Source organism: Nicotiana sylvestris, chromosome 12, assembly GCF_000393655.2.
Source record: "Nicotiana sylvestris chromosome 12, ASM39365v2, whole genome shotgun sequence".
NCBI classification, from domain to species: Eukaryota; Viridiplantae; Streptophyta; class Magnoliopsida; order Solanales; family Solanaceae; genus Nicotiana; species Nicotiana sylvestris.
In genome coordinates, this window is record NC_091068.1 from 68,253,405 (window position 1) to 68,270,524 (window position 17,120).

The following is a 17,120-nucleotide window of genomic DNA, read 5'->3' on the forward strand; positions in this document are numbered from 1 at the left end:
TCAAGCAGTCTGAGCTGCTTTATCACCCTCGACCTAATAATGTTGGCCGAGCTACCTAGATCCACGAGTACATGTTTTATTTGAAAAGAATTTACAAGGAAAGAGATTACCAGTACGTCATTGTGAGGTTAAGACAAGGTCTCGGTGTCCTCTTTGCTGAATGTGAGGGCATCCTTGGGAATATATCCCTGGGTTCGCTTTTCTTTGGTGATGGATATTTTTTCCCTTCCTATTACGGGTTCCTGTGGGGCATCGACGCCTCCCAAGATCATGTGGATGACATGTTGTGGCTCATTTGTTTCGTTTTTCTTGGTAGCCTCTCTTTCTCGGATTTGATTTTTAGCCCGGTCGCTAAGGAATTCCCGGAGGTGACCTTTGTTAAGTAGTCGAGCCACCTCTTCTCAAAGTTGGTGGCAATCCTCGGTCCTGTGGCCGTGCGTGTTGTGAAACTCGCACATTAAGTTATGACTCCTTTGTGAAGGATCCGATTGTACAGGCCTGGGCCACCTGGCATCTCTGACTTTACTGATGGCGAACACGATATCTGATATATCGATGTTGAAGTTGTAGTCTGATAAGTGAGGTGCCCCCATTGGCACTGCATTCCTATTGAATCTAGCTTTGTTGATGAGTCCCTGAGGATCCTGTCCTCGGTCTATCCTTCGATCATTGCGATGTGGGTTGCGCCTTGAGGTGTTCCTCCTGTCTTCGGTGTATGGTCGATATCTCTCTTTGTTTGGCTTGGTTCCTTTGTTGGGAGCTTCTTGGGTATACTGAGCCCGAGGGGGCTCCCAGCTGGTCTTCTTCGGCCCTGATTGGTATCGGTTGTGGATGTCCAACGAGGTCACAACGGGATATTCGATCAAGTTTTGTTTCAACTGTTTTGAAGCCACCAAGATCGTTCATTCAGATCTTGAGTGAAAGCCTGCACTTCCCAGTCACTGGAGATTGGCGATAGTTCCATCCGTTCCATTTGGAAGCCAGACATGAATTCTCGCAGCATCTCGTTCTCCCTTTGCTTGATCTTGAAGACGCCGGATTTCCTTGTTGCTACTTTGATGGTACCGGCATGCGCCTTTATGAAGGAATCTGCCAGCATGGCAAATGATTCTATGGAGTTGGAGATAGGTTGTGATACCACATCACGGCTTTTTTCGAGAGCATTTCCCTGAACTTCTTTAACAAGACGGACTCGATCTCATCGTCCTTTATGTCATTGCCCTTGACTGCAAAGGTGTAAACGGTAATGTGCTCATTTGGGTCTGAGGTCCCATTGTACTTTGGGAGTTCTGGCATTCTGAAATTCTTTGGAATGGGTTTTGGGGCTGCTTCCTTGGGTAACGGCCTTTGTATGAACTTCTTTGAATCCATGCCCTTCAAGACCGGGGGTGCGCCTGGAATTTGGTCGACCCTGGAGTTGTAGGTCTCGACTTTCTCGTTGTTGGCTTCTATCATTTTCTCGCCCATTCGGTCCTTTTGGTGAGGTCCTCTGGTGGCGGGATCGGTCATCGACCCATTATTACTCGATCTCTTCGGTGCCTGTTTGGCGGGAGGAGTTGTCCCCAGTGCTACCGTGCTGGGGTTTTCTGGTGACTTTAAAGCTGAGCGATAGCTAGCTGTTATGCCTGCAGCATTTCAAAAATAACATGAAGGCTAACCTCACATTCTTCCCTAGTTGGGATTTTCTGAGCTTCTTGTGGATCTCCTTGACGCACGCTCATGTCGGTATGCGAGCTTATATCGGTGCTTTGGGCATCGCATTAGATCGCGTCCATGGGGATTGGTTCTGGCATGTTCCCAGGGTTTGTGGTGGCACACCAACACCCGGAACATCCACACCATTCTCTCTGTGGTCCTCGAGATTGTTGTTTTTGCCTCCATTCACTGAGTTAGACATATTGACCTGAAATCAAAGATCTTGGACAAGAAAAAGCGTGAAAGATAACTTGCGTTATAGGACGAAACCAGCAAGAAAATAATCACTATTATTTTTAGCCCCACGGTGGGCGCCAAACTATTTACCGTGAAAATGGTAATAACAATTAAATTTGTTGATGGGACTCTAAAAATACATCTATTTTATGCTAGTTTGTTAAGCAATTGATGTTAAGTACATGAGATTTAGAGACGAAATAAGGTTAAGGAGAGAGCTATAATCAAACCAATATGCTAGTCATTCGGGGCCTCGGGCTTGTCGATTCTGGTCCTCGAGGTCGATCCCAGGGCTCGGCTATGAGCTATTGAGGATAATCGGGGTAGGGCTAACAGTTATACCAAAATCACTAGAGGCTCTTTATGGCCAATGATAAGCAATAAATTGTGAACAAATATGAAGATAATAGAATGTTCTTGTATATTGCGTGTGGAGTAATTGAAGCAACAGCAGCCCCCTTACAAAGTGGCAAGGATACCCTTTATATAGGAGGTGAATCCCAACATAGTACAAAATACATTAATGACAAAGAAGTGGAGATGGGACAGCTAGGAGACATCCTGATTAAGGGCTAGGGTAGCTCTGTCAGTCCTAGCCGCGTGCCTTGGGAACTCCCCATTTCTACCGTGGTTGTGGTCAACATTATCCTAAGGCTGAGTGTGGATGAACCTCGAGGGAGGAGACTCGATCATAACCTTACAGCCTCGAAACTTCGAGATGGTCTTTCGAGGTGCTTTGATAATGAGAAATTGGACCCTCCGATTTCATCGTATACAACATGCCTTCGAGAAGGTCTGAGAAAAAGAAGTCACTAACTTTATCTGGGATCACATCGTATGTCGATTCGGGATACCTGTCGAGATTGAGTGCAATAACGGAAAGCAATTCATTGGTATCAAAGTAACGGAGTTCCTTGAAGTGCATAAAATAAAAAGGATTTTATCGACACCATACCACCCAACCAAAAACGGACAAGCCGAGTCAACAAATAAAACTATCATTCAGAACTTGAAGAAAAGGTTGGATGATGCAAAAGGAAAATGGAGAAAAGTTTTACCCGGGGTCCTTTAGGCATATCGGACAACATCAAAGTCTAGCACGGGGGCCACCCCATTTTCTCTAGTATATGGTTCCGAGGCCCTCATTTACGTTGAGGTCGGGAAACCTAGAGCCAGATTTTGACATGTGAAAGAGGAGTCAAACCATGAGGCCATGATGCTAGCCTCGAATTGTTGGATGAATGGTGAGAAGCGGCACTTATTCGGATGGTTGCGCAGAAGCAAACAATCGAAAGATACTACAATAGAAGACCCAACCTTCGACATTTTGGAATCCGGGACTTAGTACTAAGGAAAGTCACCCTCAATACTTGAAATTCAAATGAAGGGAAACTAGGCCCGAATTAGGAAGGACCGTACCGAGTCCTCGGACTTGTCGGTAAGGGATCTTACAAACTTAGTACAATGGAAGGTCAACAACTGCCAAACAATTGGAACATATCATTGCTCAAACGATACTACTGTTAAGGTACGATTTTATCCTTTTGTCCATTTGAGTTTAAAACTAAATTATTATAGATTTTGGATCGAAGGCATAGGATCTCGAAGGCATCATTTTTTACACGAAGGCTTTAGGTTTCAAAGCATTCATTGAACTCTTTTTCCCTTAAGATCGGATTTTGTCCCAAATGGGTTTTACCGGCAAGGTTTTTAACAAGGCAACAATTATATGCTACCTAAGGAGAACTCAACAGTATCCAAGGCTTCTTTTCAATCAACCTCGAATATTGGGGGGTATAACCCTTGGAGGTTATATTTTCAAGGAAAATACTTCACGCCTAAGAGGGTCTCGATAGGAGAACTTTCTAATGGGCCAAACGATCAAATGAACCGTGTTCATATAGAATAGTCGAGCCCCGACGGCAAAACATGTACGCGTGTATCAATTATTTTAAGAAGCATTCTGGTTATAACAAAAACACTTTGTGCCTCAAAGAGATTTACTATCATACGAGCTCTACATTTACAATCCTACGAGAAGCGACACAAGAGCCAAAACTCAAATGCACCTCGAAATGCTCGGGGACTGTCATCAACAGTCAGTACATCCGAGTCATCGGAAACTCGGACTCGTAAGACCTCAAGGAGGCACCCCGTAGAAACAAAGGCCAAGTCCAATATATTTGGGGACTAACTTTTTCGAACAAGTTCGAAAAGTTATCGGGAAACAAGTCCAAGTGACAAACCCAAAGGCCACGACCATACTAAAGGCTACCACCAAAATAATGCGGTTCAGAGACGTCCGACTTTCGCTATAAATCAAAGGCCTTCAAATATTAAAAAACTGGTTAAATCAGGATATCCTCGGCAAAAGCAAAATATAAAGGGCTTCGATAAATTCAGTCCTCGAATAATCCAAAGGCTTCGATAACATCGAGAGATATTCTATTATGTTTACACAAACAAATTACTAATTAGGTTCTGATATGTCAAACCTTCGAAAAACCCAACGGGTACAAAAACACATGCTAAGGCATAACAAAATTTTCACTAAGTCTTTTAGCCAAAATGAGGGGAAAATTATATAGCCATTTTAGAGGCCAAGACAGCCCAACTTAAGAGCCTAAGGGCCGATATATAAGAGCCTAAGGGCCAGCTTAAAAGAGCTCAAGGGCCAAAAGCATATAAGAGTCCGAGACTCCATTCTCACTCAACTCGGACCCAAGAGTCCTATTATTCCAAGCTCACATCAAATTGACTTAAGATTAGCCCAAGGATTATCTGAAACCTTATGGGGTATTATATTGAGAAATGAAAACCTAAGGGTTTATTACATTCTGAGAATAAAAGATAATCGAGTTGAGTATTTCAACCATCGAAATTTTCCACAAACGGGGACAAAAGAAAATTCAACGCAAGTCAAAGATAGAGCAATAAGATACTTTATATTCATAATGGAAATTTACAAAACATATTTACGATGCCCACAAGGGGCTCTTGTACAAAAAAGAAAACCTAATCTATTTTCGGGGTCACACCCCCGGGAGCATCATCTTCAGAAACTGTGTTTTCAGCGGCTCTATCTTCGAGAGTCTCCTCTCCTTCGGGAACATCTTCTTCACCTTCCTCTTCCCAGATCCACTCGCCACATCCTTGTCATCGGAGGAGATAAGAAACCTAGCATCGGTATCCCACGCCTTTGCCTCGGCTATCTCCTCGTCAAGGTTGAACCCTCGGGCATGGATTTCTTCGAGAGTCTCCCTCCAGGATTGGAACTTAGCCAATTCATTGCTCCCTTTTCCCCGGTCGGAGGCCTCCCACAACTCGTCTTGAACGGCCACGGCTTCCCTCAAGTATATGGCAATGGATTTATCAGCCCCAACCTTTATCTTCTCAGCTTCAGCCTTAGCCTGTACAGCTTCGGCCCGGGCTTTAGCTAGCTCAGCCTCCAACTCCTCGATTTTCCTGGCCTGAGACATACCCTTTGCTTTAATGCCTCGGAGCTGAGTTTCAACTGAGGCCAGTTGGGTTGTAGTAGAGTCCTTATCGACAGCAAGCTGATCCATATTCTTCTTCCACTGATGACGATTAGCTCTAACTTGATCAACATCACCCCGGAGCTACCCAATCATCTCTAGCTTTTGCTACAACTAAGATATCGAAGTGTTAGCCTCCGAAGTAGGGCCAAGAAGGCATAACTCTATTAAAATCACAGTTACCTGCTCATCTATCTCGGCCTCGCTTTTTTGAGCTTTGGCCAATGCGGTCCGGAGATTCTTAAACTCCTCTTCCTTTTGGCTGCAGAGGAGCCTCAACGCTTTCTCTTCGCCCGAAATTTTCTTGAGCTTAACCTCACATTGGCTTAGCTCAGCTCTAAACTTTATGTGATGACCCAAAAGGTCATCACTTGTTTTAGAAATAAATTTGGTGTTCCGAGGCCTTCGCATCACCTCGACTTGCGTGTGCAGTCCGAGCATGTAGCTAGAAAGCCATTATGTGAACAATCTATGAAAAATGATAAAATTTGCCTTTAAAATGAATTTGAGATGACTTTGGTCAACATTTTGGGTAAATAGACCCGGACCCATGATTGGATGGTCCTAGAGGATCCGTAGGAAAATATGGGACTTGGGCGTATACACATAATCGAATTCCGAGGTCCCAAGCCCAAGAAATGAATTTCTAAAGAAAATTGTTTTCTGGAATATTTATGAGTGGAAATAAAATGTGTTTAAAATTTGATGGTATTGGGCCCGTATTCTGGTTTCGAAGCCCGGTACAGGTCTTATATGTGATTTAAGTTGAGTCTGTGAAATTTTGTAAGAGACGTACTTGAAATGATGTGAATCGGACCCTCGGTTGTGAAATTTGGAACTTTAGTGTTCTTAAGATTATTCTTTGATTTTTATGTTAAATTCGTTGTTAAAGGTGTTAGTTTGGTGATTTGATCACACGAATAAGTTCATATGATGTTTTTGAGTTAGTATGTATGTTTGGTTTGGAGCCCCGAGGGCTCGGGTGAGTTTCGGGTAGGCTCGGGGTGTTTAAACTTAGGAAAAACACTGCTGTTGCATCAGTTCTGGTGTAACAGCACCTGCGAGTTAAGCACCGTAGCTACGAGCTCGTAGGTGCGCATATAGGGCCGAAGGTGCGGTCCAGCCCTCTCACAGATGCGGACAAGCTTCCACAGGGGCGGATCCCCTATCGTAGGTGCGGCCCCAGCGGGCCTAGTCATTTCCATAGAAGCAGTCAATTTTCCGCACGTGCACTTGTGCAGGTGTGACCCAAGCACCGCAAGTGCGAGACTCGGGCAGTGATGTCTTTTAAAATAAACTTCAGCGTTTTCTCTTTCAAATTTTCACCAAAAATAGAAGGCTTATGGCGATTTTCTCAAGAGATTTTCTTCCCAAATCAAAAGTAAGTGTTCACTAACTGATTTCTTTCAACTCTCTAATGTATTTCATCAACTTTTATCTGAAATCCTAGGGTTTTAATGGTAGAAAATTGGGACTTTGGTTAGAGTTAGGGCTTTTTGAATAATTAGAATTTAGACCTCGTTTTGGGGTTGGACTCCGAAACTAATTACATATTCAGGCTCGTAGGTGAATGGGTGAATGGGTGATCGGGTTTCGATCCGAACCTCATGTTCTGACCAAGTGGGTCCGGGGTCAATTTTTGACTTTTTGGGGAAAATGATATAAAATCTATAATTAAGCATTGAGTATGAATTCTTTAGTATTTATTGATGTTGTTAAATCAATTTGGACTGGATACGAGTTATTTGGAGGCGAATTCTAAAGGAAAAGCGGTGTTTGAGGCTTGAGTTGGCCGTGGAAGTTTGAGGTAAGTGTTTGGTCTAACCTTAGCTTGAATGATTAGGAGTTGTGTCCTATTTGCTATGTGTTATTTGTTGAGTACGACGTATAGGCATAGTGACGAGTATCTATGTGTTGGTGTCAAGCATGCCCGTGAGTCTTAAGTTGAAATTGTTGTGTTCTTAATAAGTACTACAAATGCTTAAGTTGTTGATTCTCTGTGTTGGGAAAGGATTATGTTTATTCTCGTGAAAATTGCTTATGGTTGAGTATTGGATCTAGATGAGGATCCTTTGTAAAGTTAAATGTTGGAACAAGTTTGGTTATAGTTGATTCCCATGCCGGGACGTATTTACTTCTTACTATCGATTCCCTTGCCAGGATATTGTTGTTTCCTTATTTCTCTCTTGCTGGGACTCTTTTATGATTGGTGTTGAATTGTATATTGGGATCGGGTTGCACGCCGCAACAATATCGTATTTGGATCGGGTTGCACGTCGCAACAATATTATATTTGGATTGGGTTGCACGCCGAAACAAGTGTTATATCTGGATCGGATTGCACGCCGCAACAATATTATATTTGGATCGGGTTGCACGCCGCAACAGTGATATATGATTTGGATCAGGTTGCGCGCCGCAACAATAAAGGATAAAAGTGGATATTGATTTGTTCTGTTTCTTTATTCCTCCTGCTGCGAATTTTAAATTGTTCTTCATGTTTTCCTCCTGAGTTATTGTTAGCAAATGATGTTCCCTCACAGCATGTCCCCTTCCCATCTTTAACTGATAGTTTCCTTTATTATTACTTGTTATATATATATATGCTTTAATTGCACAAGTTTAGTGGGTAGTCTTGTCCTAGCCTAGTCACTACTTCGCCAGGGTTAGGCTAGGCATTTACCAGCACATGGGGTCGGTTGTGCTGATACTACACTCTGCACTGTGTGCGGATCCCGAAACAGCAGCTTTTGGACCTTAGCTTGGGTGGCTGCCTTCAGTCCATACGGAGATCCAAGGTAGTCATGCAGGCGTCCGCATGCCCTGGCGTCTCCCTCTATCTTTTCTTCTTGTTTCACTCATGTAATTCTTAAACAGTGTTGCATTTATTTTTATTTTTTGGACCTCGTTTGTAGAATTCTTAGACCGTCTGTGGAGTTGTGACACCAGTCTTGGGTAGTTTTTATTTAAGAAATCATGTTGGAATTATTTAAATGGTTTAATCGTTTCTTACGCTTGTTTAAATTTCTGCTGTTTATAAACTGTTGATTCACATTTGTTAAGGAATTAAAATGGGAAAAAGGTAATTTGTTCAAATGGTCGGCTTGCTTAGCTTTCACTAGTAGGTGTCATCACGACTCCCGAGGGTGGGGAATTCGGGTCGTGACAAGTTGGTATCAGAGCTCTAGGTTACATGGGTCTCACAATTCACATACAATCTTAGTACAGTCTGAGGGATCAGTACGGAGATGTCTGTATTTATCCCCTAGAGGCTACAGAGTTAGGAAAAACATCACATTTATTCTTTCCTGTCGTGTGATTTTGTTTCTCAATGCTAATTGAATTTCTACTCTATTCTTTCACAAATAGCGAGAACACGTGCTTTCTCATCCACTAATCAACAACCCGAGCCCCTAGCAGCAGCTCTCACGAGGGGCAAAGGGCGAGGCCGAGGCCGTGCTAGAGGCCGAGGCAGGGGCAGAGCTCAACCTAGAGCAGCAGCACCAGTGGCAGAGCCTCAGGTTGAGTTTGATGATGAGGTTCCGGCCCAGGCAGTTCCGGTGGGCCCAGCTCAGGTCCCAGAGGGGTTCATTGCTACCCCAGTACTCCAGGATGCTCTGGTCCATCTAGTAGGCCTTATGCAGAGTGTCACCTGGGCAGGCTTGCTTCCTGTAGCACTAGCCATCTCTCAGGCTGGAGGAGGAGCCCAAACTCCTGCTATTCGCACTCCGGAGCAGATGGATCCCCAGTTTTAGACTCCAACAGCTCAGCTAGTTAGAGCAGTTCAGCCGGGTGTGGTAGCTCAGACCGATGATGGAGCAGCTATGTCTGCCAATGCTTTGTGGAGATTGGACAGGTTCACCAAGCTCTTCACTACTACTTTCAGCGGTGCATCTTCTGAGGATCCCCAGGATTATCTAGATAGGTGTCATGAGGTTCTCAAGAACATGGAGATAGTGGAGACCAATGGGGTCGACTTTGCTACCTTCCACTTGTCTAGATCCGCCAAGACTTGGTGGAGAGATTATTGTTTGGCTAGACCAGCTGGATCGCCAGCTTTGACTTGGGAGCAGTTTACTCAACTATTTCTGGAGAAGTTTCTCCCTATCACTCAGAGAGAGATCTATCGGAGGCGGTTTGAGCGTCTCCAGCAAGGTTCTATAACTGTTACTCAGTACGAGACCAGATTCATCGACGTGGCCCGTCATGCCCTTATCATACTTCCCACCGAGAGAGAGAGAGAGAGAGAGGGTGAGGAAGTTCATTGAGGGACTCATTCAGCCTATTCCACTTCAGATGGCTAAGGAGACGGGGAGTGAGATTTTTTTTCAGGAGGCGACCAATGTGGCCAAGAGAGTTGAGATGGTTCTGTCGTAGGGGGGTGGTCAGGGGTCCAACAAGAGGCCTCATCATTCAGGCATATTTAGTGATGCCTTTTCTGGAGGTAGAGATTCGTATGGTAGAGCCATCCTCCTAGGCCTTTTCAGTCAGCACTTCAGGTTTCTCACGGCGCTTCAAGTGGCCATGGTTCTCATATGCAGTATTCTGATCAGTAGCCCTATGGTGCACCACCAACTCCTATCAGTGCACCGCCGCTCCAGAATTTTCGGGGTGGTCATTTAGGTCACTAGGGTTAGTCTCAGTTTCCTCAGCTGCAGCATTCAGGTGGATGCTTTAAGTGTGGTGAGTATAGTCATATCCATAAGGCTTGTCCGAGATTAGTGGGTATTCAGTCGCAGCAGCAGGCTTCCCGTGCTATGGTTCAGGCGCCAGGTGTTCCACCGCCCACTTTGCCAGCTAGGGGTGGGGGTAGAGGTGCTAGAGGTGGAGGCCAGGCAACTAGAGGTGGAGGCCAGCCAGCAGCAGGTTGTCCCAAAGATGTAGTTCAGGGTGGTGAGGCACAGCCCCGATGTTATGCTCTTCCAGCCAGGCCTGAGGATGAGGCTTCCGATGTAGTTATCACAGGTACTGTTCTGGTTTGTAGTAGAGATGCTTCAGATCTATTTGATCCAAGGTCTACATACTCCTATGTGTCATCTTATTTTACACCATATCCGGTCATGCCTAGTGATTCTTTGAGTGCTCATGTATATGTGTCTACAACGGTGGGTGATTCTATTGTGGTAGATCGAGTCCATCGTTCATGTATAGATGTGATTCGGGGTCTTGAGACTCGTGCAGATTTGTTACTTCTGGATAGATTTTGATGTCATATTGGGGATAGACTAGTTATTACCTTACCACGCTATCTTGGACTATCATGCCAAGACTATAACCTTAGCCTTGCCGAGTTTACCTTGTTTAGAGTGGAGAGGGACTCCTGGTCATTCTACCCATAGTGTTATCTCATATATGAAGGCTCGGCGTATGGTCGAGAATGGGTGTTTGGCCTATTTGGCATATGTTCGTGATTTTAGTGTCGAGGTTCCTTCTATTGATTATGTCCCTGTTGTTCATGAGTTTCTTGAGGTATTTCCTTCAGACCTACTGGGTATGCTACCCGATAGAGATATTGACTTCTGCATTGATTTGGCTCTGGGCACTCAGCCCATTTCTATTCCGCCATATCGTATGGCCCCGCCTGAGTTGAAAGAGTTGAAAGAGCAATTGCAAGACTTGCTTGAAAAAGGTTTCACTAGACCTAGTGTTTCGCCTTAGGGTGCACCGGTGTTGTTTGTTAAAAAGAAGGACGGATCGATGAGAATGTGTATAGATTACTGGTAGTTGAATAAGGTTACAATCCAGAATAAGTATCCATTGCCGAGGATTGATGATTTGTTTGATTAGCTTCAGGGTGCCAAGGTATTTTCGAAGATTGACTTGAGATTTGGCTACCATCAGTTGAGGAATAAGGCATTTGATATCCCTAAGATAGCTTTCCGCACTCGGTACGGGCATTACGAGTTCTTGGTGATGTCATTCGGGTTGACAAATGCCCCAACAGCTTTTATGGATTTAATGAACCGAGTGTTCAGGACTTACTTGGATTCATTCGTGATAGTCTTCATTGACGATCTATTCCCGCAGCCGGGAGGAGCACGAGCAGCATCTTAGAGTGGTTCTTCAAACTTTGAGGGACAGTCAGTTGTATGCCAAGTTTTTGAAGTGCGAGTTATGGTTGAGTTCAGTTGCATTCCTGGGCATGTTGTATCAGGAGAGGGTATTCAAGTTGATCCAAAGAAGATAGAGGTAGTCAAGAACTAGCCTAGACCCGCATCAGCTACAGAGATCCAGAGTTTCTTGGGTTTAGCAAGCTATTATCATCGGTTTGTGGAGGAGTTTCCGTCTATTGTAGCCCCGATGACCAGGTTGACCCAGAAGGGTGCCCAGTTCAGGTGGTCGGACGAGTGGTAGGCAAGCTTTAAGAAGCTCAAGACAGCTTTGACTACGGCACCAGTGTTGGTTTTGCCCACAGGTTCAGGGCCATATACAGTTTATTGTGATGCATCTCGTATTGGGCTTGGTACGGTGTTGATGCAGGATGGCAAGGTCATTGTCTATGCTTCCCGGTAGTTGAAGATTCATGAGAAGAACTATACAGTCTATGATTTGGAGTTAGCATCCATTGTTCACGGATCACAAGAGTCTACAATATTTGTTCAAGCAGAAGGAGCTAAATTGGAGGCAGAGAAGGTGGTTGGAGCTGTTGAAAGACTACGATATCACCATCTTATATCATCCGGGAAAGGCCAATGTGGTGGCCGATGCTTTGAGTAGGAAGTCAGCCAGTATGGGCAGTCTTGCTTATATTTCGGTCGGTGAGAGACTGCTTGCTTTGGATGTTCAGGCTTTGGCCAATCAGTTTGTTAGGTTGGATGTTTCTGAGCCCAGCCGTATGTTAGCTTGCATAGTTACTCATTCTTCTTTATTGGAGAGTATCCGAGATCGGCAGTATGATAATCCTCATTTGTGTGTCCTTAGAGACACGGTGCAGCACGGAGGTGCCAAGCAGGTTACCTTAGGTGATGATGGAGTTTTAAGATTGCAGGGTCGAGTTTGTGTGCCTAATGTGGATGGACTCCGAGAGTTGATTTTAGAGGAGGCCCATAGTTCCCGGTACTCTATTTATCCGGGCACCGCTAAGATGTATCAGGATTTGCGGCAGCATTATTGGTGGAGGAGAATGAAAAAGGACATTGTTGCATATGTGGCTCGGTGTTTAAACTGCCAGCAGATTAAGTACAAGCATCAGAGGCCCGGTGGTTTGTTCCAGAAGATTGAGATTCCTCAGTAAAAGTGGGAGCGTATCACTATGGACTTCGTTGTTGGACTCCCACGGACTTAGAGGAAGTTCGATGCAGTGTGGGTTATTGTTGATAGGCTGACCAAGTCAGCACATTTCATTCCTGTGGCAGTCTCTTATTCTTCCGAGAGGTTAGTTGAGATCTATATCCGGGAGATTGTTCGCCTTCATGGTGTGCCTGTGCCTATCATTTCGGATCGAGTTACGCAGTTTACCTCACATTTCCGGAGAGCAGTTCAGCGAGAGTTGGGCACACGGGTTGAGTTAAGCACATCGTTTCATCCTCAGACGGACGGGCAGTCCGAGCGGACCATTCAAATTTTGGAGGATATGCTCCGAGCTTGTGTCATTGACTTTGGAGGCTCGTGGGACCAGTTTTTGCCTTTAGCAGAGTTTGCCTACAACAACAGCTACCAGTCGAGTATCCAGATGGCTTCTTATGAGGCTTTGTATGGTAGGCGGTGTCGGTCTCCAGTTGGATGGTTTGAGTCAGGGAAGGCTCGGTTGTTGGGTACGGATCTAGTACAGGATGCCTTGGACAAGGTCAGGATTATTCAGGATAGGCTCCGTATAGCTCAGTCCAGGCAAAAGAGTTATGCCGACCGTAAGGTTCATGATTTGGCCTTCATGGTCGGTGAGCGGGTATTGCTTCGGGTATCGCCTATGAAGGACGTGATGAGATTTGGAAAGAAGGGCAAGCTTAGCCCTAGGTTCATTGGCCCGTTTGAGATTCTTGATCGAGTGGGAGATGTGGCTTACAAACTTGCATTGTTGCCGAGCTTATCAGTCGTGCGTCCAGTGTTTCATGTGTCCATGCTTCGGAAGTATCACGGCGATCCATCCTACATGTTAGATTTTAGCACTGTCAAGTTGGGAAAGGACTTATCCTATGAGGAGGAACCGGTAGCTATTCTAGACCGCCAGGTTCGTCAGTTGAGATCAAAGAGTTTTCCTTTTGTTCGTGTTCAGTGGAGAGGTCAGCCTGTTGAGGCATCGAAATAGGAGTCCGAGTCCGATATGCGGAGTCGTTATCCCCATCTTTTCCCCCACTCAGGTACATCCTTCTTATGTCCATTCGACGACGAACGGTTGTTTTAGAGGTGGAGAATGGGTCACTTCTTTTAGAAATAAATTCGGTGTTTCGAGGCCTTAAAACCCTCTCTCTGCATCACCTCAATTTTTGTGCGCGGTCTGGGAGTGTATCTGGAAAGCCATTCTGTGAAAAATGATAAAATTTGCATTTTAAATGAATTTAAGTTGACTTCGGTCAATATTTTGGGTAAACGGATTCGGACCTGTGATTTGACGATCTTGGAGGGTCCGTAGGAAAATATAGGACTTGGGTGTATGCCCGGAATTGAATTCCGAGTTCCCAAGACCGAGAAATGAATTTTTAAAGAAGCGATTCCGTAGGAGCGGATCCCCTATCGTAGGTTCGTCCCCAGCGGGCCTAGTCATTTCTGTAGAAGCGGTCAATTTTCCGCACGTACGTTTGCGCAGGTGCGACCCAAGCACCGCAGGTGCGAAAGTCGGGCAGTGAAGTCTTTAAATTAAACTTCAGCGTTTTAACTTTCAAATTTTCACCAAAAATAGAAGGCCTAGGGTGATTTTCTCAAGAGATTTTCTTCCCAAGTCATAAGTAAGTGTTCACTAACTGATTTCTTTCAACTCTCTAATGTATTTCATCAACTTTTATCTAAAATCCGAGGGTTTTAATGGTAGAAAATTGGGAATTTGGGTAGATTTAGGGCTTTTTAAATAATTGGAATTTAGACCTCGTTTTGGGGTCGAATTTCGAAACTACTTACATATTCGGGCTCGTGGGTGAATGGGTGATCGAGTTTTGGTCCGAACCTCATGTTCTGACCAAGCGTGCCCGAGGTTGATTTTTGAGTTTTTGGGGGAAATGATAGAAAATCTATAATTAAGCATTGGGTATAAATTCTTTAGTATTTATTGATGTTGTTAAATCAATTTGGACTGGATACGAGTTATTTGGAGGCGAATTCTAAAGGAAAAGCGGTGTTTGAGGCTTGAGTTGGCCGTGGAAGTTTGAGGTAAGTGTTTGGTCTAACCTTAGCTTGAATGATTAGGAGTTGTGTCCTATTTGCTATGTGTTATTTGTTGAGTACGACGTATAGACATGGTGACGAGTATCTATGGGTTGGTGTCAAGCATGCCCGTGAGTCTTAAGTTGAAATCGTTGGGTTCTTAATAAGTACTACAAATGCCTAAGTTGTAGATTCTCTATGTTGGGAAAGGATTATGTTTATTCTCGTGGAAATTGCTTATGGATGAGTATTGGTTCTAGATGTGTAAAGTTAAATGTTGGAACAAGTTTGGTTATAGTTGATTCCCTTGCGGGGACGTATTTACTTCTTACTGTCGATTCCCTTGCCGGGATATTGTTGTTTCCTTATTGCTCCCTTGTTGGGGCTCTTCTGTGATTGGTGTTGAATTGTATATTAGGATCGGGTTGCACGCCGCAACAAAATTATATTTGGATCGGGTTGCACGCCGCAACAAGTATTATGTCTAGATCGGGTTGTACGCTACAACAATATTATATTTGGATCGGGTTGCACGCGTGCAACAATAAAGGATAAAAGTGGATATTGATTTGTTCTGTTTCTTTATTCCTCCTGCTGCGAATTTTAAATTGTTCTTCATGTTTTCCTCCTGAGTTATTGTTGGCAAATGATGTTCCCTCACAGCATGTCCCCTTCCCATCTTTAACTGATAGTTTCCTTTATTATTACTTGTTATATATATATATATGCTTTAATTGCACAAGTTTAGTGGGTAGTCTTGTCCTAGCCTAGTCACTACTTCGCCAGGGTTAGGCTAGGCATTTACCAGCACATGGGGTCGGTTGTGCTGATACTACACTCTGCACTGTGTGCGGATCCCGAAACAGCAGCTTTTGGACCTTAGCTTGGGTGGCTGCCTTCAGTCCATACGGAGATCCAAGGTAGTCATGCAGGCGTCCGCATGCCCTGGCGTCTCCCTCTATCTTTTCTTCTTGTTTCACTCATGTAATTCTTAAACAGTGTTGCATTTATTTTTATTTTTTGGACCTCGTTTGTAGAATTCTTAGACCGTCTGTGGAGTTGTGACACCAGTCTTGGGTAGTTTTTATTTAAGAAATCATGTTGGAATTATTTAAATGGTTTAATCGTTTCTTACGCTTGTTTAAATTTCTGTTGTTTATAAACTGTTGATTCACATTTGTTAGAGAATTAAAATGGGCAAAAGGTAATTTGTTCAATTGGTCGGCTTGCCTAGCTTTCACTAGTAGGCACTATCACGACTCCTGAGGGTGGAGAATCCGGGTCGTGACACTTTACGATGGCCTATACGTGAAATGGAGGCATATCAGTCAAAAGAAAAAGAAAGAAAAATTAAAATAATGGAAGTAAATACTTACCCTGGAGAGGAGATGTTGAGCCTCTTTGAAGATGGTGGATGCATCATTAAGATCATTGGCATCCTCAATCCCAGCGTAGCAACCCTGAAAGGGATCGTCCTCGATGACCTTGCTTGGATCGGGCATACGCAGAGCATTGGCTTCTTCGATTACCCCCTCGGAATAAGTTGGCAAAGAAAGGGAGTGACCTGTTGTTGCGGCCCCGAGCTCTTCGCTCGGGGCGTTCTCATTAGCTTCAGGGTTCTCAGTATTTACCCCCTCCGGTATAGTTTTTGAAGACGGAGGGATAATCTCAACCTCCGGGGACACGAGGGCCTTGCCCGTATCTCTCTTTGGAGATCCCTTACCACGGGATGAGGTTTCCAGTTCAGAAGGCTTGGCGGCCTCTGCTGGTTTTCTGGTTCGAGTCAACAACGCCGACTCTTCATCATCATTTTCTTCATCATCCGAGGAATCATGGGCCGAATCTGCACCCATTTGAGCAAACTTTTCCGGAGCCTTCGAGTAGGGGATTTCTTGTCTTGAGGGCCTTCGGGCTTCGAAACCCTTTTTCTTTTGTTGTCCTTCTCAGACTTCGGGACTGAAGGCTTGGTCTTTTCCCCGGGCGGAGCCGGCCTCATCTCGGATGCATCACCAAGGCCTATGCAAGTAAACGTTAGTAAGTTGACGCCAACAATATACAAAGAGTGTTTAAAACTTGAGAAAAGCACTCACCATGGTTCTTGGCCTCCCACTGGCCCTTCGATAATTCATGCCACTTGCGCTCATTGTAGGAAGAGGTGGCAGCTAACTTTCAGACCCAATCCTTGAGGTCGGGAACCGCTTGGGGCACCTAGGCATTGGCTGCCAAGAGAAGGATAAAGATGTTATGAAATATGAAAGCAAAATATAAATAGATATTGGGAAAAAGAACTCCACTTACGATTGAAGTTCCACCTCTCTGAGAACGGCATTTTATCCTCGGGGATGACATCCAAGGTTC

General features: G+C 44.5%; 1 protein-coding gene across 1 annotated transcript; it reads right to left on the reverse strand.

Annotated features, from left to right (window-relative positions):
• Nucleotides 1-1,110: 1,110 nt before the first annotated feature.
• Nucleotides 1,111-16,615, reverse strand: LOC138883177 (uncharacterized). The gene is made up of 5 exons (XM_070163841.1): nucleotides 16,139-16,615; nucleotides 5,652-5,810; nucleotides 4,996-5,552; nucleotides 2,716-2,786; nucleotides 1,111-1,625 (listed from the first exon to the last, which is right to left on the reverse strand). Exons 1-5 carry the CDS (start codon nucleotides 16,613-16,615, stop codon nucleotides 1,111-1,113), a joined length of 1,779 nt encoding a protein of 592 aa, XP_070019942.1.
• Between the last annotated feature and the right edge of the window lie 505 nt (nucleotides 16,616-17,120).

Bases quoted from the DNA above. Each gene is read 5' to 3' on its own strand.
- LOC138883177 (XM_070163841.1), bottom strand. From the start codon at position 16,615: ATGGGTGCAGATTCGGCCCATGATTCCTCGGATGATGAAGAAAATGAT. The intron at 5,811-16,138 runs GTAAGTATTTAC...CATCACATAAAG, and splicing joins CTCAACATCTCCTCTCCAGG to TTTAGAGCTGAGCTAAGCCA. The intron at 2,787-4,995 runs GTTTCTGAAGAT...CAATCTCGACAG, and splicing joins ATAGAGCCGCTGAAAACACA to GTATCCCGAATCGACATACG.